The sequence below is a fragment of the Schistocerca gregaria genome, chromosome 3 (assembly GCF_023897955.1).
Source record: "Schistocerca gregaria isolate iqSchGreg1 chromosome 3, iqSchGreg1.2, whole genome shotgun sequence".
Classification (NCBI taxonomy): Eukaryota; Metazoa; Arthropoda; class Insecta; order Orthoptera; family Acrididae; genus Schistocerca; species Schistocerca gregaria.
The window spans coordinates 203,279,997-203,307,910 of NC_064922.1; the positions used below are offsets into that span (position 1 = coordinate 203,279,997).

Below are 27,914 nucleotides of genomic sequence, written 5' to 3' on the forward strand. Positions count from 1 at the left end.
ACAATGCACGTCCGCATGTATCCCGTGCCACCCAACGTGCTCTAGAAGGTGTAAGTCAACTACCCTGGCCAGCAAGATCTCCGGATCTGTCCCCCATCGAGCATGTTTGGGACTGGATGAAGCATCGTCTCACACGGTCTGCACGTCCAGCACGAACACTGGTCCAACTGAGGCGCCAGGTGGAAATGACATGGCAACCCGTTCCACAGGACTACATCCAGCATCTCTACGATCGTCTCCATGGGAGAATAGCAGCCTGCATTGCTGCGAAAGGTGGATATACACTGTACTAGTGCCGACATTGTGCATGCTCTGTTGCCTGTGTCTATGTGCCTGTGGTTCTGTCAGTGTGATCATGTGATGTATCTGACCCCAGGAATGTGTCAATAAAGTTTCCCCTTCCTGGGACAATGAATTCACGGTGTTCTTATTTCAATTTCCAGGAGTGTATAATCCCTTATGAACTTTGTTACTAATATTGCATGTCCTTTCAAAAAGTAATAGCAAAGTGCATAGCTACAACACTTGAAGAAAGGATAGCCTTCACTATTCTGTGTTAAATCTGAGTTTGGCACAGATAGGGATGAATTATGCTGCCAAAGAAATCTCTGGTCATTCACCATAGAGCACTAAAAGTCTGACGGACAGACATCCAGCATTTAAAAACAAATTAAATGAATTTCTGAATGAGAACTACTCCTACTCAATAGATGAATTTTTAGATATGAAATAGTAATTGTAAAAAAAAGATTACATTGTGTAAAGAAAACTTATGTTAAACTGACATGTTCCACATCATTGCAGACTGTTATATTCATGATCTATAGAACAGGTATTAATGTAATGTAAATAACATGATGGACAGATCACTACCATGTCTCACTCCCTTCTCAGCTACTTCTTCCCATTCGGGAGAGCTGGGTGTCCTGGAAATATGATGACTGTAGTTTCCTTTAGATTTCTGCTGCTCAATTATCAGTGTTGGCTAATGTTATAAGGCCAGATCAATAAGTCAGTCAGACTGTTGTTCCTAAAACTACTGAAAAGGTTGCTGGCCATCTTCAGGAGCCATATGTTAAACTGGCCTCTCAAAAGAGAGGTCTCCAATTCGGTTGCACCTACAGTTCAGCTGTCTGTATTGTTGAGGTACGCAAGCCATTTCATTTTGGCAAGGTCCACTGTTTACAGGGAGACTTCTTATGTAGTTGAATTAACAGTCACACCTTACCCTGTAAACATGCGCTATGTGACCGAAAATATCTGGACTCGTGGCTGAAAATGACTTACAAATTCGTGGTGCCATCCATCGGTAATGCTGGAATTCAACATGGAGTTGGCCCCCTTGATGACAGCTTCCACTCTCGCAGGCATAAGTTCAATCAGATGCTGGAAGGTTTTTTGGGGAGTGGCAGCCCATTCTTCACGGAGTGCTGCACTGAGGAGAGGTATCGATATTGGTCCGTGAGGCCTGGCACGAAGACGGCATTCCAAAACATCCCAAATGTGTTCTAAGGGATTCAGGTCAGGATTCTGTGCAGGCCAGTCTATTACAGGGATGTTATTGTTCTCATGTAACCACTCCGCCACAGTACATGCACTATGAACTGGTGCCCGACTGTGTTGAAAGATGCAGTCGCCATCCCCAAATTGCTCATAAACAGTGGGAAGCAAGAAGGTGCTTAAAACATCAATTTAGGCCTGTGCTGTGATAGTGTCATGCAAAACAACACAGGGCACAAGCCCCCTCCATGAAAAACACCGTAACACCACCGCCTCTGAATTTTACTGTTGGCGCTACACATGCCGGCAGAGGACATTCACCGGGCATTCGCAATACCCACACCCTGAAATCGGACCACCACATTGTGTACCATGATTCGTAACTCCACACAACATTTTTCCACTGTTCAATTGTCTAATGTTTATGCTCCTTACACCAAGCGAGGTGTTTTTTGGCATTTACCGGTGTGATGTGTAGCTTATGAGCAGCAGCTCGACCATGAAATCCAAGTTTTCTCACTTCCCACCTAACTGACATAGTGACTGCGTGGATTCTGATGCAGTTTGGAATTCCTGTATGATGGTCTGGATAGATGTCTGCCTATTACACATTACATTACGACCCTCTGCCTATTACACATTACATTACGACCCTCTACAACTGTCGGTGGTCTCTGTCAGTCAACAGACGAGGTCAGCCTGTACACTTTTGTGCTGTACGTGTCCCTTCACTTTTCCACTTCACTATCACATCGGAAACAGTGGATCTAGGGATGCTTAGAAGCTTGGAAATCTCGAGAACAGACATATGACAGAAGTGACACCCAATCATCTGACCACGTTCGAAGTTCATGAGTTCTGAAGAGCACCCCATTCTGCTCTCTCATGATGTTTAATGATTACTGAGGTTGCTGATATGGAGTACCTGGCAGTAGGTGGCAGCACAATGCACCTAATATGAAAAACTGTTTTTGGGGGTGTCCGGATACTTTTGATCACGTAGTGTAACTTAAATTTGCATTTAACATAATGAACCATGAATAAGAATCTAATATTTGTCTACCTTTGACTGCTCAACTGAAAGCAATGTATTCAGCTAGTTTAATTATTACCTGAGCTCTTCAGCATAACAGTTATTAGTTGGGGCAAGGTAGTTTAAATACACTCACTTCCCTGTGTCAGTTGCTGGTTGGCAGTCATTTTATGGTTTTAGCTTCACAACAGTGCATTTATGATATATGGTTACTAGGAATACTTTGCTCAGTTCAGTGCCCCTTCCATGATATAATGTTGTTATCAGGTTGTTTTTTGTCTGCCAGTTATAAATAATTGTTTTCTCACTCAAGGTCCAAGCTATTATTAGCTTGTTTCCACGGAGGTATATCTGTTTATTTCTGTAATTACCATTTGACTTTCTGAGACTCACAGCAAACATTCCAGTATTTCTTTTACTTTAGTGTATTGAATTAGGAGTTAATTTCTTTTATTTAACATGATCCTGTGTGTTAATGGAATATATTTAATGTGTATTCTTTCATACCTATTTTTCTGCTCAAGCTGTTTTGCTTTAATGGTAAGTGTTCCAATTGCAACTTTATTTACTTTGCGCCTTTGTTTTTCGAATCATCTTTCTAAAAACAGCCCAGTTAAAATATTATAAGTCATAGAATACTGTTTTTATCATACTAAACAGTTCTGACAATTAACCACAAATTAGTACCAGCAATTCTGATAGTTAAGGTTGATCTTTACTGAAACTGTTTCCTATACAGTCTAAATCACAAGTTCTGCAATTGTTACATAATAGTCAGCATCCAACAAATTAGGCACCAGCATTTATATTTTGGTCCTCCTGATTACTTCCTAACAACAAGACCTTCTTAGTCTTCTAAGCCCTTTCATTCCTAACATTAACCTGCATCTTATATACTGTCAGACATATTCTGATACAGTCAGAGTATCTCTCTGGTTTTCTTCACAGTTGCAAAACCAGTGAAGCCCCGAATGCCTACATTAAAGCCAACAGTCCTGCAGTGTAATCCACACCTTTTAATTGGCTTGACATGTTTGAAAGTAATCTTGTAATCTGAGCCAGTCCTAAAATTATTCTTATAAATACCTTGTGAAGGTTTAATTCTTCCAGTGTAACTTCTAAATGATGTCAAAAATTTCAAGACTATCTGCTTCCTTTCTACAATTATGTAACAACAATAGCCATTTAAACATAGTTAAAAATTCCAGTATCATATTTTAGGTATATTGTTGCATAACATCTTGTATGAAATGATGCTATAAATCTTTACAATTTTCATACCGATTCCTTTTCCTGACAGATCTTTAGCAGTCTGCACATTTACTACATTCTGACACTACAAGTGGTTTTTCTTTTTGGCATTTATTAAATACAAAGGAGCCATTAGATGGTTTCCAATCTTAAAATGCTTTTGCTTGTTGGCGTCCAAAGACTGAATAAATAAGCAAACAAGAAAAGTAAGGAAATATTTAAAATAAATGTTGCATAACTCTGCCGCAGTATTTTTTTGCACAGTTACAGAATTAAACTATGCTTTTAGAATTTTGTATAGACAAATTTAAAATCATCCATTATTTGTTTCTTGTATGTGCTTATGTTCATCGTACAGTTTTCACACAGATTTGCTATGCAATTGTGTATCTCTCTGTTATCCATGTAAATTGAATTCCTCCAGCTCACACAGTGCTATCTAGTAGACACAGAGCCCTGTAAATCACCAACAGAACCCCCCTTCAGCAGACTGCATTGATTTATTCTCATCTGATTTATGTCAGAAATAGGAATACATAAATGCCAAATCACAAGCTCCGTAAACAATACTCAGACATACCAGCAAATTGTGGCATGAAAGTCACTACTGAAGGTACTTGTGCTCACTAATCAGCAACACAATACTTTCATTTCCGATATTCATATTTCATTGCTTAAGATCACCTACAACATATAACCAAAATGTCTGAAAATCTCTGCCTTGTTGTTCCAAGCTGCAATGTAAGCAAAATGCAAAACATCTTTTGCTCCCACCTGTAACATCTGTCCACTATTTGTGGTTCATTACAATGCTTTTTCTATATTGAGGCCAATGTTCAACTACTGCTGTACTTTGTCCCTAGACTTTTTTATGACCCTGTACATCAAGATTTTCTAGAGTAAAATTTTAATTATGCTAAAAGACACTACGTTGGTTCTGTATCCTGTTACTGGTGCATGTGAATGTGAGTGCATTGTCACTGTGTGTGTGTGTGTGTGTTTGAATCAGCTGCCAATTTTATCACCGTGGGCCAGTTGCTGGAAGCCATCTGTCGGAGGTGTTCGCATGGCATGATCTGAGTCATGCCATATGCCATCTGCCGGCGACTCATGGATATATATATATATGTGCAGAGTAGCAATGACTGACGCTCTTTCTGTACTTCCATTATTACAATTGTACCGCTCACAGCAATTGTTCTGTGTCTTGTTACATGTGGATTCCCGAGAGGCCTATTTCCATTACTGTTCAGAGGTTTATGAATAAAGCAACAATTGTGTTACTTTGATTGATTTTGTGATGCCCAATGTTAAAAAACTGTATTTCATTTCAAATCCAAATAAATGATGAAAAAGAATCATATTTATATTTTTATTAACATGGCTAAAAATTAGTAAAGAGTTATACCAAGAATTTTAATCTGATGTTATTGCTGCAGTTCTTTATTGACATTTCTGTAAAGTGATATAATTATGAATTTCAAGAGACTTAAAGCAACTGTGATTATGGCATTAATATAGTAGTTGCATCATTTACTGTATGATATTGAGTAAAGTATTTTTGAAATAGGATAATGAATACATTTCACTTTTCTCTTACACCAATAATAAAGGTGGTAGCATAAAACTGAATTAATTATAAGACAAATGACAAAATTTTGAGTAAGTTGCTACCTCAATAAAGATATAAGAATGTTGAGGCCTGAGGTGTACAAAACCATGCAGTTTTATATTTACATATCATTAGCATTGGTTTTAAAAATGTCACAGGATGAGACATGATACTGATTAAAACAGGAATGTTCCATCCAATTAAAGAACATACAAAAACAATAGAAATATTTAGAGTGAAAGATATAACATCTGAGTTTCACATTTTAATGCAAATTTCTTATTTGTAAACACCGCTAAAAATTAGGGATAAAAAATTATCACATCTACTAATAAGTATTCAAAAGTGTGGGCACATGCCTGTTTCAGCATGCAAGAATGTGAAGGAAGAGAAACAATTAAACTAGTGCAGGCATGGAAGAAGCAATGGGCTTCGGGGGTCGATTGCATTTCCCAATGAGGAGTACGAGGTCTCTTACAGAAGGCATGCAGGACGAGTCAGCCCCTGCAATAATAAAGACATGCAAACAGGCATTACTGTATCAAATTATATTTCCTATAGTACTATTGTTCATAACACTGCTCTAGGTGATAACAATTGTACTCTGACATTGTAACACAAATTTTCTCAAAAACTTATGGTAAAAATGGCAGCAGAAAATTATAGAACTTCAGGAATTCTATAGACAGACCATAAAAACACTATTACACTGTATTTATTACTTTCCCAACTTATATAAAGGGAAATTCAAAATGAATATATCAACTAAAACTACTGTAACTATGCAGTGCATAGAGATACACCAATAAGAATTTCAGAGGTTGTAAAAGAGTATCTAAAATTTAAATTGGGGTATGGAAGCACATACACTTTTAAATCAACAATTTCGAAACCATTGGATTGGACTTACTGGATATGACAATGCTGTGTTCTGCTCTTGGCCACCCAGATCTCTAGACTGACACCCCACGGATTTCTTTCCATGGGGTGAAATGGATTTTCGCATGTCATGACCAATGAGAGTCACACAGAACACTTTTGTTTCACCATGCATTAAATAGTTATAGCTCTTTTTGTAATCACTATATCCATTTTGAATTGCTCTGTACTACTACAAAGTGAAATTAATATATGTGAATCAGCAACCTGAATGCAAAGAAGGTGGAAAAAACGTAACCTTACAAGAACCATAAATAATATTGGACACCTTAATGAAATGAGCGCTCTGAGTCATTAGCTTTCTACTGTTTTTATGTCTTTTGCATTATAATTAATGTTTTTTTTTCTCAGAACATGAGGACCACTCAGCTAATGGTGTTTTTTTTTAAATTACATTTGGAAAGTGCACTTGACGGTCAGTTCCGTGTCTGCTAAGCAGGGTGAGGGCAGATGGAGGTTCACTCAGACATACTACTAAACATCCCACAAATATGGACAACTTCATTGGTGATTATATTAGTGATAAAACACAGTCGAGAGTCCTTGAACCACATTTAGCTGTTTATTACATAGAAATGGGAATAGCATTATGAATTTCTAAACTGGTGCTAACTGGTTGTGGCCTAAACATAACACATGATAAATTAGAAAGAAAAAATTGAAAGAAAAAATAGTATTGGGTAGCAGCCAGCACAGTACAAGTATCATACTGCATTTGTAAGTGTTTCACAGAGCATCAGGAACAGAAAATAAGCTTTATGAGGCATATATTTAATATGTTATATAACTGCTTTTCTTGTAACTCAAATGGTAATTGCAGTAAATATGAATAAAAGACAAAGCAAAAAATGACAGCAAGAATTAGTATAATGCCAACTTGAATTTGATGAAGATTACTGGCAATCACTGGAAACATTACCAGCAATAAGAGATCCGTCATGCATTACAGAGTCAAATGAAGAACAATAATGGCTGGACAAAAGAAGTAGAATAATGAGTATAGTCGGCAAATGAGTTTACTGACGTAGCCAATTTCCAATGACAGTAATTGGAAAATAACTGTTCATAATCGATAAGTCTATGTACACACACACACACACACACACACACACACTCACTCAATCTTCTCTCCTAAAACTGCCACCTTACTGGGCATTAGAGTCGTGTCTGTATCTATTAATAAAGCAGAAAATCTTTGACAACTGTGCAATTTCTCCAAATTTTTATGTGTAAGTCTGCTGCTGCCCATCACCTCTTGTATTTAGTGGATAACAATCTATTCTTTTTTACATACTGTATTCTGTCCTGGATTTTCCACATAATTATAAGTCTCTGAAATGATTTACTAAGAACACTTACTAATTCTACAGTAAAGTTTCACAGCATATCATTTGGAGGAATGTTTGTTTTTAATGTAAACAAACAGACCCTTTAAAACATCTTGGCAGATTAAAATTGTGCGCTGGACCAAGACTAAACTCTGGACCTTTGCCCTCTGTGGGCAAGTGCTCTACTGACTGAGCTGCCTAAGCAGGACTTACGACCCATTCACAACATTTTATTTCTGATGGTATGTCATCTCCTAACTTCACAACTTCACAGAAGTTCTCCTATGAAACACGCAGGTCTAGCACTCGTGGAGGAAAGGACAGAGCAGAGGCACGGCTTAGTCATAACCTTGGAGGTGCTTCCAGAATGAATTTTTCACTCAGCAGTGGAGTGTGGGGTGATATGAAACTTCCTGGGAGATTAAAACTGTCTGCTGGACCGAGATTTGAATTCGGCACCTTTGCTTTTCCTGGGCAAGTGCTCTACCAACTTGTTCCTGCAGGCTTCACAGTATAACTTCTCTGAAATTTCGAAGGTAGGAGACAAGGTACTGGCTGAAGTAAACCTGTGGGGACATGTTGTCTGTCATTGTTAGGTAGGTCAGTCGGTATAGCACTACCTCAGGAAAGACAAAGGTCTTGAGTTCGTGTCTTGGTCCAGTGCACTGTTTTAATCTGCCAGGAACTTTCATATCAATGCATCCTCCTTCTACAGAGTGAAAAATTTATTCTGGAAACATCTACCAGGGTGTGGCTAGGCTATGTCTCCACAATATAAATTTTTCCATGAATGCTAGTTTCGCAGAACACCTGTGGAGTCTGGAAGGAAGGAGATGAGGTACAGGTGGAAGTAAAACTGTGAGAACATGTCATACGTTGAGCTTAAGTAGCTCAGTTGGTAGAGTGCTTGCCCATGACAGGCAAAGGTCCAAGTTCAAATCTCAGTCTGGGTCACAGTTTTAATCTGCCAGAAAGTTTAAGATAAGTGCTCACTCTGCTGCAGTGTGAAAAATTTATTCCGAAATAGATATTCTCATGTAGCTCTCTGTAGCTGTGTGCAAGTCATACCAAATTGTCAACTTTGTGTCAGTAAGCCTATTCAACATTTTTTAAAGTACTACAGCTGAGATAGTCATGAAACACACTATGTTTAGCACTTAATTTATCAGATTAATGATTTGAAAGAAAACTTATCCTTTTAGAGGCCTTTCAAGGAAATGCAGAATGGTCTCAGGCCAATAATCTAGCTATGAAAATTGAAATAAAACTTGTCCTTTTAGAGGCCATTCAAGGAAATGCAGAATGGTCTTGGGCTGATGATCGAGCTATGAAAATCACAACCTGATTACGATGAAGAGCCTCTGTAATGAGTCACAGCAAATAATTACAACTAAAATATGACAGGTGATATACTTACACTATTTAACTGGACTCACAGAAGTTTGGAAATTAAGTTTCCCATGCAGAATTACCATAGTTTTCGCATAAAACTCTTTATGTAAAGTACATGAATTCTAAATCAGAAAGGCTGATCATAGTCCAAATCATGGTCTCTCTGATTCATATTTTGGTGCTGCTTTACCTGGAGTTGCAGCTTAATGAATTCAGGGTTAAAGTAATAGTGAATCATAATACAAACTCATCTACAATAATGCTCAGGTTGTTGTTGTTGTTGTTGTTGTCTTCAGTCCTGAGACTGGTTTGATGCAGCTCTCCATGCTACTCTATCCTGTGCAAGCTGCTTCATCTCCCAGTACCTACTGCAACCTACATCCTTCTGAATCTGCTTAGTGTACTCATCTCTCGGTCTCCCTCTACGATTTTTACCCTCCACGCTGCCCTCCAATGCTAAATTTGTGATCCCTTGATGCCTCAAAACATGTCCTACCAACCGATCCCTTCTTCTAGTCAAGTTGTGCCACAAACTTCTCTTCTCCCCAATCCTATTCAATACCTCCTCATTAGTTACGTGATCTATCCACCTTATCTTCAGTATTCTTCTGTAGCACCACATTTTGAAAGCTTCTATTCTCTTCTTGTCCAAACTAGTTATCGTCCATGTTTCACTTCCATACATGGCTACACTCCAAACAAATACTTTCAGAAACGACTTCCTGATACATAGATCTATATTCGATGTTAACAAATTTCTCTTCTTCAGAAACGCTTTCCTTGCCATTGCCAGTCTACATTTTATATCCTCTCTACTTCGACCATCATCAGTTATTTTACTTCCTAAATAGCAAAACTCCTTTACTACTTTAAGTGTCTCATTTCCTAATCTAATTCCCTCAGCATCACCCGATTTAATTTGACTACATTCCATTATCCTCGTTTTGCTTTTGTTAATGTTCATCTTATATCCTCCTTTCAAGACACTGTCCATTCCGTTCAACTGCTCTTCCAAGTCCTTTGCCGTCTCTGACAGAATTACAATGTCATCGGCGAACCTCAAAGTTTTTACTTCGTCTCCATGAATTTTAATACCTACTCCAAATTTTTCTTTTGTTTCCTTTACTGCTTGCTCAATATACAGATTGAATAACATTGGGGAGAGGCTACAACCCTGTCTCACTCCTTTCCCAACCACTGCTTCCCTTTCATGCCCCTCGACTCTTATTACTGCCATCTGGTTTCTGTACAAATTATAAATAGCCTTTCGCTCCCTGTATTTTACCCCTGCCACCTTTAGAATTTGAAAAAGAGTATTCCAGTCAACATTGTCAAAAGCTTTCTCTAAGTCTACAAATGCTAGAAACGTAGGTTTGCCTTTTCTTAATCTTTCTTCTAAAATAAGTCGTAAGGTCAGTATTGCCTCACGTGTTCCAACATTTCGACGGAATCCAAACTGATCCTCCCCGAGGTCTGCATCTACCAGTTTTTCCATTCGTCTGTAAAGAATTCGCGTTAGTATTTTGCAGCCGTGGCTTATTAAACTGATAGTTCGGTAATTTCCACATCTGTCAGCACCTGCTTTCTTTGGGATTGGAATTATTATATTCTTCTTGAAGTCTGAGGGTATTTCGCCTGTCTCATACATCTTGCTCACCAGCTGGTAGAGTTTTGTCATGACTGGCTCTCCCAAGGCCGTCAGTAGTTCTAATGGAATGTTGTCTACTCCGGGGGCCTTGTTTCAACTCAGGTCTTTCAGTGCTCTGTCAAACTCTTCACGCAGTATCGTATCTCCCATTTCGTCTTCATCTACATCCTCTTCTATTTCCATAATATTGTCCTCAAGTACATCGCCCTTGTATAAACCTTCTATATACTCCTTCCACCTTTCTACCTTCCCTTCTTTGCTTAGAACTGGGCTGCCATCTGAGCTCTTGATATTCATACACGTGGTTCTCTTCTCTCCAAAGGTCTCTTTAATTTTCCTGTAGGCAGTATCTATCTTACCCCTAGTGAGATAAGCTTCTACATCCTTACATTTGTCCTCTAGCCATCCCTGTTTAGCCATTTTGCACTTCCTGTCGATCTCATTTTTGAGACGTTTGTATTTCTTTTTGCCTGCTTCATTTACTGCATTTTTATATTTTCTCCTTTCATCAATTAAATTCAATATGCTCAGGTAGGAAACATAATTAATTCCATCGTAAGACAGAGACCAAAGTTTCAGCCTCCTATGACTTATTTCATGGTGGTATCTGTGGGACTTTGAGTAGCTCTTGTGTAGCTTATTTTCCTCCTTGTCTGTGCAAAACCTGTTCTTTCTTTCCACTTATCAGTGTAACTCTTATACTGACTTCTTTCATACCATTTTTTGTTGTTTCTTCCTACTGTGATACTATGACCCTGTTCTAGTTCACCATTGTCTTAAAAAATCTGATATAATATGTGGAGTATACTCTGTTGTTCATTATCACAGACTGTTCCCAGCTGAGTTCATTAAGCATATGCATTCCAGTCTTTCTTCTCATCCCTCTTATCTCCCATGTTCTTTGAATCATTTTATATAAGTCCATCTCCACCAAAAAAACAGGAAATCTTTTCCTTTTCATCTGATTTCTCATAGTTTTGACCACCTCTTATTTATTGTACAAACTTTTATTCAAGGAATAAAACAGTTAACATGGCCATTTTCTAGCAAAAGAAATGCAATTAATTATGTACACCTAGTTTATGACTAACCACATTAGTTCTCTTTACCCAGTGAAAGCTGAGCTCACAAATCAAGAGTAAATGAATCATGAGAAGAATTCTATTAATACCCCAGGTTGTAACCATCTATTGGTGCCCAATATAGCTACCACAACCGTACTGTTAGATTCTGGGGAGTTTGGCCCATCAAAAAAACTGAGGGAGTTGGAGCCCTCTGACAAACTTTTCACCAAAGTGAAGACACACATGAACACTGAACATCAACACACCAATTAAACCAGGGAAACTGCATGAATTAGAAAAGATGCTAGACAAACAAAAGACCCTGTGATTGGCAATTCAAGAGACCCATATAACACACAACAACACTTTAGACTTCTGGAACTAAAGACTGTTCAAGAGCAAAACAGACAGGAAAATAGACAAAGAAGTGTTGCTCCAGGGAATGGCCTTTGCAGCCAACAAGAAAATCCTCTGATCAGCAACAGAAGTGAAACCAATAAACAACAGATTCATGATGATGAGGCTCAAATGTGCTAAGAAGTCTTACACAATAATCAACACAAATGCACCTAATACCAAGTTAACAAGAGACACAAAGAAGGAATTTATAGATACTGGATGAACTAGAGAAAACCATGAGACAAATTCATAAAGGATATGCTCTGGCTTTATTAGGTAATTTAAATTCACAATTAGTCAGACAAAAGAGATTCAAAGGAACAAGAGAACAATACCCAGGATATAGATTTGCTAACAAGAATTGCCGGAGACAAAACAATATGAGGATTATGTCAATTCACTTCATGAAAGAGATCAAGAAAATTAATAGGTGGAGATCACTGGTCAAATCCAAAGGAGAACACCAAATCAACCATGTAACAATTACACACATGAACCACAGAGAAATCTTGAATGTACATATTAGAAGAGAGGCAAACATATACTCTGGTCAGTATCTCACAAGAATCAAAATCAGGCTCACACTAAACAGAATGAACAAGAAGATCGCAATGATACTGCAGCTTGATATGGCAAAATTAAAATCATCAAGAATCAAAGACAAATAGGAGGAAGAGGCAGGCATGACACAGGAAGAATTCAAAGAGAAGATAATCAGTAAAAGAGAAAATTCCTGCAGTAAAAAGAAGAGACATCCATGGAGGAATGACACATGTGATAAAGCAACCGAGGACAGGAAAATAGCATACAACAAATGGAACACTGCCAAATCACAAGTCAATCTGGCAATGTATGTAGAGGCGAGAAAGCAAATGACAAGAGGCATCAGACTCTTTAAAATGAAGAGAAAGAATTTCTGAAACTGTAACATGAGAGACATCTAAAACCAAGATCATAGCACATCAAGAACAGAATCAGTGTTTCAGAAAAGTACTGAACAACAAAGACAACTGTGACACAATGGTGAAATACTTCAATGAACTACTGAATTGCCCTGAACTGGCTGAGAGAGTCCCAAAGAACTAAGAGATCAAGAGAAATGGTAAGCCAAAAGGAAAGCAACAGACGAATTGGAGATCAAGAGACAAATCATGAAATTGAAAAATGATAGAACAGCAGGAGAAGTTGGCATCATAGCTGAAGTGCTACACAAAGGTGGTCTGAATACCAGAGAAGTAACAGATATCATACAAAACATATGGGAGACTGAAGTAATACCATAAGATGGAAGTGCACTGTTACACAGTCTTGCACATGACAACTGATCGTAACAATTACAAAGAGATATCTATACTGCCTGTGACATACAAAATTCAATTACAGTGCCTGTAAGAAAGGACACAGTTTCACGGGAAAATAAGATAGGAAAATACCAAGCAGGCTTCAGATCATGAAGATCCTATGCTGAACAGATACTCAGTTTAAAAGCAGTCCTGAGATACCAAGCAATGAGAAGGAGAGAGACCATGTACACCTTTGTAGATTTCAAAAAGGCATGTGACTCTATAGACAGACCATCGCTGACTCAAGTACTGGAAGAGTGGGGCCTCAGTGAGAAGACACTGAACATTACCGAACCCAAAACTGAATTCATGGGATAGTTATCAGAGTCCCTTGAGATTAGAACAGGACAGTAACAGGGAACTGGAATTTCACCAGCTATTAAATATAATATTAGTCAAAGTTGTCTTGGAATGGAAAGAAAACTGAAGATACAGGGAATTTATGTATAAACCAGTCAGGTTAGGAAGGAAAACTGTAGGACTAAATATTGGCTGTCTGGCATTCACTGATCATCTGGCAGTACAAAGAAACTGCAAAAAAGCAAATCAAGATTCTGAAAGATAAGGCTGAAAAGATCTGACAACAGAGCTTCTTCAAGAAAACAGAATACATGCCACGCCAAAAAGATGCACCAAAAAATATCATGCCAATATCTGATGAGATCAAGAGAGTTCACAAACTCAGGTATTGGGGAGATGGTACTGGCAAATGGGATAGAGAAAGAAGCTCACAAAAAGAGAAATTAAATGATGAGTAGATCAATGGGGGAAGACTGGAAACACCTACACTCATGTTAATAAATTAAGGATAATCGCAGAATGTGGTGCCACGCAACGTGGCACTACACAAAACTACCACTAATAGCATAAGCACATAGGGAACACACGACACAGATCTGTCAATCCAGGGTATAGGTGATACGTTGAGAAAACCATCCCGAAACACATGTGCTACAAAACGTCACTGTTTCCTGCACCTGTACCCCAACATCAATACGGGATATGATCACTGTGCACATGTACACAGGCCGCACAATGGGTTGGCATACTCAGATGGTCGAGCAGCTGCCGAGTTATAGCCTAACATTCTTGCACCAGTGCCTGTCGGAGCTCCTGAAGTGTCATAGGGATTTGAAGACGTGCAGCAATACATCGACTGATAGCATCACAGATGTGCTCGACGGGGTTTAGGTCTGGAGAACAGGCAGGCGACTCCATTTGTCTGATATCTTCTATTTCAAGGTACTCTTCCAGATGGCAGCTCATGGGACCATGTGTTGTTATACATCAGGAGGAATGTGGGACCCACTGCTCCCCTGAAAAGACGGACATACTGGTGCAAAATGACATCCCGATACACCTGACATGTTACAGTTCCTCTGTCAAAGACATGCAGGGGTGTACATGCACCAATCATAATTCCACCCCACACCATCAAACCATGACCTCCATACAGGTCCCTTTCAAGGACATTAAAGGGTTGGTATCTGGTTCCTGGTTCACACCAGATGAAAACCCGGTGAGAATCACTGTTCAGACCATACCTGGAATCGTCTGTGAACATAACCTGGGACAAATGTTCGAATGACCATGTACTGTGTTCTAGACACCAGACTTTAGGGGCTCTCCTATGACTAGGGGTCAGTGGAATGCACCTTGCAGGTTTCCGGGCAAATAAACCATGTCTGTTCAGTCGTCTGTAGACTGTGTGTCTGGAGACAACTGTTCCAGTGGCTGCAGTAAGGTCCCGAGCAAGGCTATATGCAGTACTCTGTGGCTGTCTGCAGTCTTCTTGTGGTTTTGTACACTGTGGACATCGTCCCATACTGTAGCACCTGGACAAGTTTCCTGTCTGTTGGAATCATTGTCATAATCTTGAGGTCACACTTTATGGCACATAGAGGGCCCGTGCTATGACCTACTGTGTTTGACGAGCCTCCAGTCATCCCAGTATTCTACCCCTCATAACGTCATTGATATGTGTTCTTTGAGCCATTTTCAACACTCAGTCACCATTAGCACATCTGAAAACGTCTGCACACTTACTTGCTTCACCATATTCTGTCATGCACCAACACACCGCTGCGTATGTGAACTGTTGCCAGCACCACCGTGCAATGACCACAGGTGAAATGCAATGCATGGTCATACCCTGAGATGATTTAAACCTGCAAACTGCCCACCAGGGCGTTGTTTCACCATGTATCAGCATTTTCCTTAATTTATGAGCATGAATGTATAAAAAAATTTTGCCTATCACATAATTAGACCCTCCCCCCTTGAACCATGGACCTTGTCATTGGTGGGGAGGCTTGTGTGCCTCAGCGATACAGATAGCCGTACCGTAGGTGCAACCACAACGGAGGGGTATCTGTTCAGAGGTGCCAGACAAACATGTGGTTCCTGAAGAGGGGCAGCAGCCTTTTCAGTAGTTGCAGGGGCAACAGTCTGGGTGATTGACTGATCTGGCCTTATAACACCAACCAAAACGGCCTTGCTATGCTGGTACTGCGAACGGCTGAAAGCAAGGGAAACTACAGCCGTAATTTTTCCGAAGGGCATGCAGCTTTACTGTAGACCACAACAACAACATCATAATTAGAAACAACAATATGGAAAGGATAGATTGTTACTCACTACATAAACGAGGCAATGAAAAAAATTGTTAAAATATTAAGCTTTTGCACAAACTCCTTCCGAAATAGACACACACATTCACAAAGGCACAATTCACACACACATCGCCAGTGTATGTGAGTTGTGCTTATGTGAATGTGTGTGTGTCTATTTGGGAAGAAGGGCTTTGTCTGAAAGCTTAATATTTTAGAAGTCTCTTTCATTTTGTCTGTCTGTGACCTCTATGTGGCGAGTACCAATCTATCCTTTATATACAGTTGTTATTTCATCCATTACTTACCAACATAATGTAAAAGTGAGACATTACAACACTGTCATCAATCCAGAAAGCTTGTATGTATCAGAAACACTGGTCACAGATCAGAAAGGACACTAGAAAATAAAAAGAAATTAGAAAGAAGAATCATCAGAAAGATCTTGGGGCACAGTAAGAAAGAAGAAGGCAACAGATTGAGGACTAGACTAGTAACCAAACAGATAGCTAACACAGTACATGACATGAAGAAAAGCCAACTGAAATTTTAAGGACATATCAAGAAAATGCCGGACACCAAGAAAATTGCACAGATCTTGAAGCAAATGCAAAAAGTGTTAGGAAAATGAAGTGGATCATTGAAGCCAGTAAAGGCCTGAAGGATGCTGATATAATTGACTCAGATATACAAGAGAAGACAAATTTTCAAGTGCAAAGTACTCAAGTGGAAAGTCAGCCTAAAAGTCAAGAAATTCAAGTCAGTAACAAGTTGATTACAAGTAAGGAAAAAAAATGCATAAAGATGAGATGAAATACGTGTGGTATATGAGAAAATCTCATCTCAAGTAGATGCTTTTTGTGGTCCTCTACCAGCCTACATGTCTATAACAATGAAATATACAACATAAAATGTTTATACTATTTTGAAATAAATCTAATACCTTTCTTATGCATAAACTACAAACTCTTCTTCCTTTAGAAGGCTACTGAATCACTTTTTGTTGTTGAAATAGTTAAAGACAACAGATTTGGTTTGGTAATTCTCCTTATTATCATCAGGACACTGAAGTCTTTTGTAAGGGAATGAATATTAATGAATAAATAAGTGTTATATGTTACAGATTACGTAAGACAATGTAAAGGATTCTTCTTGATGGACCTGTTTAAGCTAAACATGGTAGCTTAATACAACTGTTTCTTTAATAAAACTTCAGTAAGTACACTAAATGAACTTCATTTACCAGAGAAAGCACAGGACTTGTATTTAAATTAAAATATCTTTAATGGGTCAATTACATTCTTAAAGATTTTTCTCTTTCTCTAGGGATTTTCCTCTGAGTCTTCATACAGTTGTTATCTGTGTATAGCAGTATGTTCCTCACTGTGAGTGATACTTTATTCCTCATTGTTGCATTGTAGTACCTTTTACTTGTATCCACTGTTAACGTTGTCATCTCCTTGACCCCCTTTTTCAATCCCTGCACTGCTCCTAGTACATATAATTCTACTTATTTCAATATGTTCACTCTTTTGCATGATGCTTTCTTTTGTTTTGGAGTCACCAGAAATGTTCACCATCTTCATCTTTTTGTAGGCAGTTCTTGGTTCTAGCATACTGACTAGGCTTGCACTATATGTCAAATTCTTCTACACCTGTTCTTCCACCTCAACCACTGTGGCTTTCTTGCTCATGAAATCCACGACGTCAATCTCTCTCTCTCTCTCTCTCTCTCTCTCAAACACGCACACACACACACACACACACACACACACACACATATATATATTCACTCACTCACATTCACAAAGTAGAGAGACAGGCCTGTGTGTGTGTGTTTCCTACGAGCTTGAAAAAGGAAGTGCATTCTGAAAGTTAGCCAAGCTTTTGTTTGTGTATCTATCAATGATGCAGTGTTTCGTCTCCTTTATTCCTAACTCATTCATAATTCTCAACCAGAACTTTCCCTGCTTTATTAGTCAAATATAATACATAAACATGTTTAAAAAATCTTTAACAATGCAATTTGGTACTTTCACTATATTTCTTATAATAGAGTGTGGTCTTTGCTTTTAAAAACGATTTGTCAAAGAAAGTTGACAGTGTAAACAGTGCCTAAGGCCTGTTGTCCTTCATTCCTGTATACAAATCATTAGAGACCACCACTGCATTGTTTATCAGTCTCTATAGCACTCTTGAACTACTAGCTATTTAGTTTCTAGGTAAAGCCTGAGACAATGTAAGGACCACTGTGAGGGAAAAGAACTTCTATCATGTTAAGTTGAATAAATTTAGTGAGAGTATGCTTTTCTGTTTCACAGCAATTCGATTACATGTTCTCCAATAATACTGTCTAATTTTTTTTCTTGTTTCGTTTCCTGCCCCCCTCCAGGATCCTCCTAATGTCATACAGTCCACTGACTCACAGGACTTCTGGTTCATGTAGGTTACTAAATTTTATTGTTCTTCATGGTCCTGCATTTTGTAAGTTCATTCAAGCAAATATGTTCTTTGTATCCTTACTCTTTCCTGAAGCCCATTTGGTAATGTCCTCTTATCTTCGTATTTTCCCTTTAAAGCGTCTTGTAGCTGATGTAGAGATATACGTCTGTATCCTTCTTCTCATACTTCTTTTGTACTGTTGTATGCTACAGAGGTACCAGTACCTTCATCATATTCCATATTTCATTCTTAATTGTCTTAACATCTTCTGTCATTCCATTTTATCACCTTTGCAGCCATTTCATTGTAAGAACACAATTTTTTGTGGTGAAATTCTTGGATAATTGTTTTACAGGTTCTTTCCGTGTCTAATTTGTATGTAAACTCAAGCTTCTAACAGTTTCCTTCGTCATCATCACCAACAGTTATCTGTAGGTCATGTTGTACGTCATTCACTTGGCCAAATTATATAATGGAGGCTTCATGATGTCACAAAAGTTCCATAAGCTACTAGAGGTTATGTTGATATCTATGATTATGGAAGATTAGTAGCGATAATGATTCTGTTAGATGGTGTATAACTTAGCTTATTTCTCTCTAACCTTTAAGGATTAAGCACATGTTTTGATGCACCAATAAGGGTATACAACCATATTAAACTTTGCAACATTGACAAAATATGCTGTTGCCACACACAGCCTCAAAAAGAAACATATGATTATGTTTGAGAAAATGAAAGTTTTACCTCCAGCACCTACCTACTGGAATTCTGTCATCAAAGAAGCAGTTGGCATTATAATGTGCAACAACTTCAAATGAAGTGGCAATCTACTCTTAGTGGTACATAAAAAAAAGGGGCTTGATGCTGAAAGGCTACAGAGAAATAAGATGAGTTATCTACCATCTAATGGAATCAACATCACTACTAATTCCTACCATCACAGACACTGACATAATCTCTGGTAGCATAACGAAGATCAGTGACTTCTTGACAATTTGGCCAACTAAATGAAGTACCACATGGCCCGTGGATAATTCCTAATGATAACAGAAGTTGTTGAATGTAAGAGGTCACATACTAATTTGACAGAGTAATAAATCTGAGAAATGTGTATTCAACCATTCAGTTGGACTTCACTGGTTTATTATTTTTCAGTTTTCTTATGACTTGTGCCACTCTGTATGTACTTCTGTGGTAAGTGGTATGAGTTCCAGTCCATCTTAGGGAAGTTTGAAGTTCAGAAATTCAACATTTTCTCTGTCAGACTTTTCAGTTTGGCAACACTTCATGGATATGCTTTCAACAGCTCCAGTAAATTCACATTCCTTAGCACCTGCTTTCTCTGGATTGGAATTATTACAATCTTTAAGTCTGCAGGTATTTTGCCATCAAGTGGAATAATTTTGACATGGCTCTCTCAAGGATCTCAATAATTTGGAGGGAATGTCATCTACCCCAAATGCCTTTTTTTCATGTTATATCTTTCAGTACTCCATCAAATTCTTCTTCCGGTATAGAATCTCCCATCTCATCTTCACCTACTCCCTTTTCTTTTTATATATCAATTTCTTGAAGTTCATTTTCTCATATCAGCTTTGGGATAGGATTCAAGAGGCAGGGTACCAGCTAACATGGACAAAAATTACTGCAACACGTATGAAGACTGATTCTAGCTATCACTTTCTTCTGTTCAAAATTTTAAAAATTATAGTTGCCCAAGATTCAGTATCACTAATTTCACCTAGTTAACTGTCTCCCGTTTCTAACATTCATGATCTACTTCTTTATCTGTCTGTTACTGCATTGACTTAGGATTTTATTACATAAAGTTAAAACAGGTATTGTTATATGAACACAAAATACTTTCCAGTTGTTGCTTTTTCAGAGGACACTATGCACTGCGGTGACAAAAGCCACGAAATAGTGAAATGCGCATATACAGACGGAGTTAGTATTGTATACACAAGGTATAAAAGGGCAGTGCACTGGTGGAACAGTCATTTGTACTCAGCTGATCCATGTGAAATTGTTTCCGACGTGATTAAGGCCATGTGACGGAAATTAACAGACTTTGAATGCAGAGTGGTAGTTGGAGCTAGATGCATGGGACATTTGATTTTGGAAATCATTAGGAAAGTCAATATTTCAACATCTACAGTGTTAAGAGTGTGCGAAGAATACCAAATTTTAGGCATCACCTCTGATCACAGAAAACACAGTGGCCAACTGCTGTCACTTAATGACCAAGAGCAGTAGCCTTTCCACAGAGTTGTCAGACAAGCAACACAATGTGAAATAACTGCGGAAATTAATGTGAGATTTACAATGACCATACCATTATGACTGTGCAGTAAAGTTTGTCAGTAATGGGCTACAGCAGCAGATGACTGATGTGAGAGCCTTAGTTAAAAGCATGACATCTCCTGCAGTGCCTCTCCTGGGCTCGTGGCCATATCGGCTGATTCCAAGATGACACGAAAACTGTGGCCTGGTCAGATGAGTCCAAGTTTCGGTTGGTAAAAGCTGATAGTAGGGTTCAAGTGTGCTGCAAACTCCATGAAGCTGTGGACCCATGTTGTCAACAAGGCACTGTACAAGTTGGTGGTAACTTCGAAATGGAGTGGGCTATGTTTGCATGGAACAGATCATTGACTGGAAATGATTGTTTGACCACTTGGAGAACATTTGCAGCCATTCCTGGACTTCATGTTGCCAAACAACAATGAAATTGTTATCGATGACTATGCACCATGTCACTGGGCACAATCATTCGCAACTGATTTGAAGAACATTACGGATTATTCGACCAAATGATTTGGCCACCCAGCACGCCCGACATGAATCCCACGAACTTTTATGGGGCATTATAGAAAGGTCAGAAAAAGCACAAAATCCTGCAGTGTTAACACTTTCACAGTTATGGGTAGCTATAGCGGTAGCATGGGTCAATATTTCAGCAGGGGACTTCTGACTTATGGAACCCAGGCCACACAGGGTTGATGCACTATGTCGGGCAAACGGAGGTCTGACACAATATTAAGAGGTGTCCAATGACTTTTGTCACCTCTGTGTATTGTACTAAGATAACCAGAAATTAAATCTTCCATCTGCAAGCAGAAATGGAACATAACTGCATGGACCACTTATTACAATGGATACAGCAGTCGTTGAGCTATTTCTCAAGATGTTCGTTACCAGAAATGAGATCCTTATGTGATTGGGCAGCGTCAAGAAAACATGAAAGATGTAAAAATTGGAGGAAGTAAAATAAGCATTATAAATTGCATGGTCAAACAACTTCTGTCACATTTGCTGCAATAAATGGAAAATAATGTACTGTCTGTTGAGTAGATATATGTGAGTGAACAATGTTGTGGATTGTTGAAGTGTTCAAACTATGGATATCTGCAGAAATTAGCTGTCAATTTACATAACCATAAAAGTGACAATTTTCAAAGAATTGCACTCTCTTCATGAGATCATCATTGATGAGGTATCAGTACACTATCTGACTTTTCATGAGATCTGATGTATAAATCAGGCAAAGCTGATGATTGGCACTACACTGTATGTGTTGCAAAATTTTATTACAGTCTACCATAACAACTAGCACAAAAAAGAATCGAAGTCAGCATTTTAAATTTCGTATGATGGCAACAGAGCAAGGAATCGGGGACTACCAATTATTAAACAACAACAACAACAACAACAACAACATGAAGTATCTGAGATGCATTCACATCTTCTGCAATGTGCAGTCTACCAACTGTTGCTGATGTGAGAGACTTGTATTCCAAATAACTCCATCATTATGTAAACGGTTTTAAATTGAGTGTGAAAGAGGAGGAACATTTACATGAGACTAAACATGTTTCAAATTACGTTACTATAAGTGACATAAATTATACATGTGAAGTATAAACCAAGGTATTACTGTTTCTTGTGGAATGCGACAGATGATGGGATTTATTGGAAAGACAGTATTTACCATATAACAAATGCCACAAAAGAATCATTTTGAGAGAAAGAGAGAGACAGAGAGAGAGAGAGAGAGAGAGAGAGAGAGAGAGAGAGAGAGAGAATTATGACAAGGATTGGCTGTAAGTTGAAAGCAAGAGCAAACTACAGCCATTATTTTTCCTGCGGGCATGCAGTCCTACTGCATGGCTTACTGATGATGGTATCCTTTTGGGTAAAATATTCTGGAGGTACAAGGCGTATTCAATACATAATGCAATAGTTTTTTTTCTTCAGACAGTTTCAGTTGAAAAAAATGCGGAATTTGTCATGGAACATTGTGGAATATTACTCCTTCAGCCGCCAAATTTTCACGAAGTTCTGATATGTGGCAATGCTATATGTAGCCTTCAAAAATGGTGTCTGCAAATGAGGTGTGTTCCAAGCAGAGAGATGTCACTGAGTTTCTGTTGGCAGAAAACCAAATCATCAAAGATATTCGTAGGTGCTTGCAGAATGTCTACAGAGACCTAGCAGTGAACAAAAGCACGGTGAGCCACTGGTTGGGGCATCTGTCGTCATCGTATCAAGGTAGTGTAAATCTGACCAATCTTCCACATGCTCGCCGGCTGCACACAGTAGTGACCTGTAATGAAGGAACATGCAGACACTCTCATTCAAGATGAGTAATGGATCACATTGTTGTTCAACTGGGTGTCACTGTTGGTAGTGCTGACACGCTCATCCACCAGCTGGGATACTGAAATGTGTGTGTCCACTGGGTTTGTTGCCGCCTAACAGAAGACCATAATGAGCAATGAATCACCACCTATGCAGAACAGCTTTTACGTTATGAGGCTGATTGTGACAATTTTTTGCTAAACATCATCAGAGGTGATGAAATATTGGTTCATCACTTCAGATTGGAATCAAAACGCCAGTGCTGGTGGCGCAACTCCACCTGTCCCAGAAGGAAAAGTTCAAAGCTGCACTCTGAGACAGTAAAGTCATGGCAAAGGTCTTCTGGGACTCTGAGGAAGTTATTCTGTTTGATGTACTCGCTCATTGTGCAATGGTCAACTCTACAGTGTACTGTGCTACTCTTAGAAAATTGAAGAGATGACTTCAGCGTGTTCATCGCCATAAAAATGCAAATGAATTTCTCCATCTCCATGACAATGCACACCTGAGAGGAGCTCACAAAACTTCATTGGACTATTCTTCCTCATCTGCCCTACAGCCCAGATCTCCATCTGTTTGGCCCAATGAAGGATGCACTCTGTGGGAAGCAGTACATGGGTGATAGGGAAATTAATTATGCAGCAAGATGTTGGTTTTGATGTCAATCAGCAGAGTGGTACCATGCAGGCAAACAAGATCTCCCAGTAAGGTGGCATAAGGCTAACACATTTAGCAGCAAAGACAGAGGGAGCATTAGACAATAATTGGATGAACCAGAGAAAAGCAGACAAATGGGTAGCTTTGTGAGATGAAATAGCAAAGGCAGCAAGTATCAAATAGCAAAAAGACAAGGCTGAGCAAAAATACTTGGACAAAATGAGATATTGAGTTCAACTCATGAAAGGAGAAAATACAGAAGTAGGTCCACAGCAAATGAAGCAGGCAAAACGGAATACAGATAGATTAAACATGAGTATGATTGATAGTGCAACATGGCTTTGGAAGCATGCATGACAAGGAGATAGATAGATGATGCCTATACAAAAATTAAAGAGCTCTTTGGAGAAAAGAGAAGCAGCTGTATGAATATCAAGAGCCTAGAAGGCACTGCAGTATTAAGCAAAGAAGGGAAAACTGAAAGATGGAAGGAATTGATAGAAAGGCTATACAAAGGAAATGAACTTGAAGAAAATATTATATAAAAATAAAATGGAGTAGATGAAGATGAGATTGGTAATATGGTACTAGAAGAATAATTTGATGGAGTACTTAAAGACCTAACTTGAAGAAAGGCCCCTGGGGCAGACAACATTCCCTCCAAAGTATTGAGATCACTGAGAGAGCCATGACAAAATATTCCACTTGGTGTGCAAGCTACTAGACATGCAAAATACCTACAGGCTTAATAATTCAAATTCCAAAGAAAGCAGGTGCTAACACTTTTGAATATTACCGAATTATCAGTTTTATAACTCATAGTTGCAAAATACTGATACAAACTATTTACAGAAAAAGTCGTAGATGGTGAAGTCACAGAAGATATGAAACTTCTTGGCAGATTAAAACTGTGTGCCAGACCGAGACTCGAACTCGGGACCTTCGCCTTTCGCGGCAAGTGCTCTACCATTTGAGCTACCCAAGCACAACTCACGCTCAGTCCTCACAGCTTTACTTCTGCCAGTACCTCATCTCCTACCTTCCAAACTTTACAGAAGCTCTCCTGCAAACCTTGCAGAACTAGCACTCCTGAATGAAAGGATATTGCAGAGACATGGCTTAGCCGCAGCCTGGGGGATGTTTCCAGAATGACATTTTCACTCTGCAGGAGAGCTTCTGTAAAGTTTGGAAGGTAGGAGACGAGGTACTGGCAGAAGTAAAGCTGTGAGGATGCGGTGTAAGTCGTCCTTGTGTAGCTCAGATGGTAGAGCACTTGCCTGCGAAAGGCAAAGGTCCCGAGTTCGAGTCTCAATCCGGCACACAGTTTTAATCTGCCAGGAAGTTTCATATCAGCGCACACTCCGCTGCAGAGTGAAAATCTCATTCTGGCACAGAAGACATGTTTGATTTCAAGGATATGAAAGGGTAACAATGATCAAGAAGGGAATGAAACAGATTTGGAATGGGACTTCAGGTTAGGGCAGAAAAACTAAAAACTTTGATGCTTGCCAATGAAATTATGATTCTGTCAGAGATGGCACAGGACTTGGAAGAACAACTGAACAGGATGGATAGTGTTTTGAAAAGAGAATGTGAGATGAACAACAACAAAAGTAAAACACAGAAAATGGAATGTAACTGAATTAAATCAGGTGTTGCTGAGGGAATTACGTTAGGATATGAAGCACTGAAGTTGGTAAATGAATTTTTCAAACTGTGTAAGAAATTAACTGGTGATGGATACAGTGCAGAGGTTATAAATGCCAAATGCACGCTGGTCATAGAAAGAAAAGGATTTCTATAAAAGAGAAATCTATTAACTTCTAATATAAATTTAGGTATTGGTAGTCTTTTCTTTTTGGATTTGTCTGGAGTGGAACTGAAATGTGGATGATAAGAAGTTCAGACGAAGAAGAAAATAGAAGTTTTTGAAATGTATCGCTACAGAATAATGCTATGGATTAAATGGGTAGATTGAGAAGCTATTCTGGACATAATGAAATGAATTGGGGAGTAAATACTGTCGTGATTAGCGTTTCATGAACAGTTGCCAAAATACCAGAGATGTTATGTCTAAAATGAGTGATTAATATTAATGTAAGGACATGGCAGCTGTTTGAGATAGAACATGTGCTCGAGTAGTTACCATAGATGTGCTCGAGTAGTTACCATAGTGTTGCCCTCCACAGTTTTCATGGGAAAGACTATGAAGTGTATGATCACCTTATCAGTACTTTAGAATCCAGACAGCTTCTTAGCTGCTTTCAGTGTGGGTCCAAGAGGTATCACTCCATTCATTCATTCCTCCACTGATAACCTGATCTGCTAGAGGTGGCTACAGAACAGGCTTTAATAAGCATGTTTTTCAACCCCAAGAAGGCACACAACACTACTTCAAGAAATAATGTTCTTGAATAACTTATGATTGGGGTTTTCACACACATCTTTGAGTGTTGTTATTGTCCTTCCTGTCCCCAGATTTTTTAAAATATACAGTCAGTATTGTATTATCAGATAGTTTTATATAAGAGAATGATGTACCTTAAGGTAGTATACTCCCTTAAGGCAGTGTGATTCCACTTTTAATTGATTTTAAAAGTATTTTGTCTGATGTAAGGAGCTCTGTACAATTTTTCAACTTCTACTCTTCTTCCAGCCTCCCATGAACTACATGACAATTGCTGGAAGAATGGGCATACAATACAAATTTTACATTTTATTCTCGGAAATTCAGATAATTAGAGCATAGAAGCCTTTGAGATGTGATTCTACAGAAGATTGCTGAAGATTAGATGGGTAGATTGAATAACTAATGAGGTGGTACTGAATTGAATTGAGGAAGAAAGAAATTTGTGGCACAACTTAACTAAAAGAATACATCAGTAGGTACAATATATCTGGAGACATAAAGGAATTGTCAATTTGAGAATGGAGGGAAGTATTCAGGGAAAAAAAACTGTAGAGGAAGACCAAGATTTGAATGGAGTATTTAGTATCAAATGGCTGTTGGTTTCGGTGGTTATGCGGAGGTGAAGAGACTTGTACAGAACAGACTAGCATGGAGAGCTACATCAAACCAGTCCTTAGACTACAAGTACATCTAAGCATCTCCTTGGCAAGGACAGAGATACATTCTGGGGAAGGCTAAAAAGGAAGAGCAGGTCACTCAGACCTCAAGATGATGGAGAGCTACTTGCATTTAGGGTGTCCTCTTATCCTAGGGCCTTAGTGACTTGCTCTTCCTTTTTAACCTTCCCCAATATATCCATCTCTCCTCTCTGAGAAAAGGATTAATAGTTTTGATAGCTACTGTAGGGTTGTATACTTTTATATGTCCCTATTGGCAGTACTGGCATTTCTCCTGGAGCTAAATAATGGCCAGCAATTCTACCTCCAAATTCTAACCTAGATGCTGACACATGGGCCCTAACTATGAGGCAGGCAAAAACTTGTAAGAGCTTCACTGTTGCTGGCAAGAATGTTATTCAAGACTGAGTGAGTGCAAGAGGCTCATTCCTTGTGCAACAGTGAAATCTTGAGGTTCTATGCAGATTTTAAGGAAACTACAGATTTAGCAATAAAATGTGCAAGGGACATAATAAAAATGATTTGTCATCAAATTTATAAGTTACCGATCAAACTCCAATGCACAATATTAATAGTACATGAGCTAGAAGAGACTAAATATGAAAGTTTCATCTGCTTCAATGACTTTTGCTTTAGTGCAAGGAATCCTTAACACAAAACACCTGTTAGAATGCAGGTTTTTGAGTTTCGGAGGGGATACAATGTTAAAAATGTTACCCATGCCTACATTTTCATTAGTTTGAGCCAGAAAATTCATGAAAAGGGTCTTCAAATTAATAGTACTGAGGGACAGTCTTTGTCCTTTTCTCAGTGTAATGTCTGCATGTGTGAATAATGACAAAATGGCCAAGAGATTTAACTTTAACAGCTGCAGTGAAACATGGTGATTGTCTCTTTGTTGTTCTGTTTAACTTATCACTGCATAGTCTGATATAAAAAAGACAAGAGAGGTACAATACAGATAAAATCCA

At 38.7% G+C, this 27,914-nt stretch overlaps 1 protein-coding gene across 2 annotated transcripts in view; it reads right to left on the reverse strand.

Moving 5' to 3' along the window:
- Nucleotides 1–5,211: 5,211 nt before the first annotated feature.
- Nucleotides 5,212–27,914, reverse strand: part of LOC126356144 (nicotinamide/nicotinic acid mononucleotide adenylyltransferase 1) — a 121,851-nt gene continuing 99,148 nt past the window's right edge. For both annotated transcript variants that reach the window (XM_050006879.1, XM_050006878.1), the window contains one exon: nucleotides 5,212–5,900. In XM_050006879.1, the coding sequence (XP_049862836.1) occupies nucleotides 5,894–5,900 (7 nt within the window). In that variant the 3' untranslated portion in view covers nucleotides 5,212–5,893. The remainder of the gene's footprint in view (nucleotides 5,901–27,914) is intronic.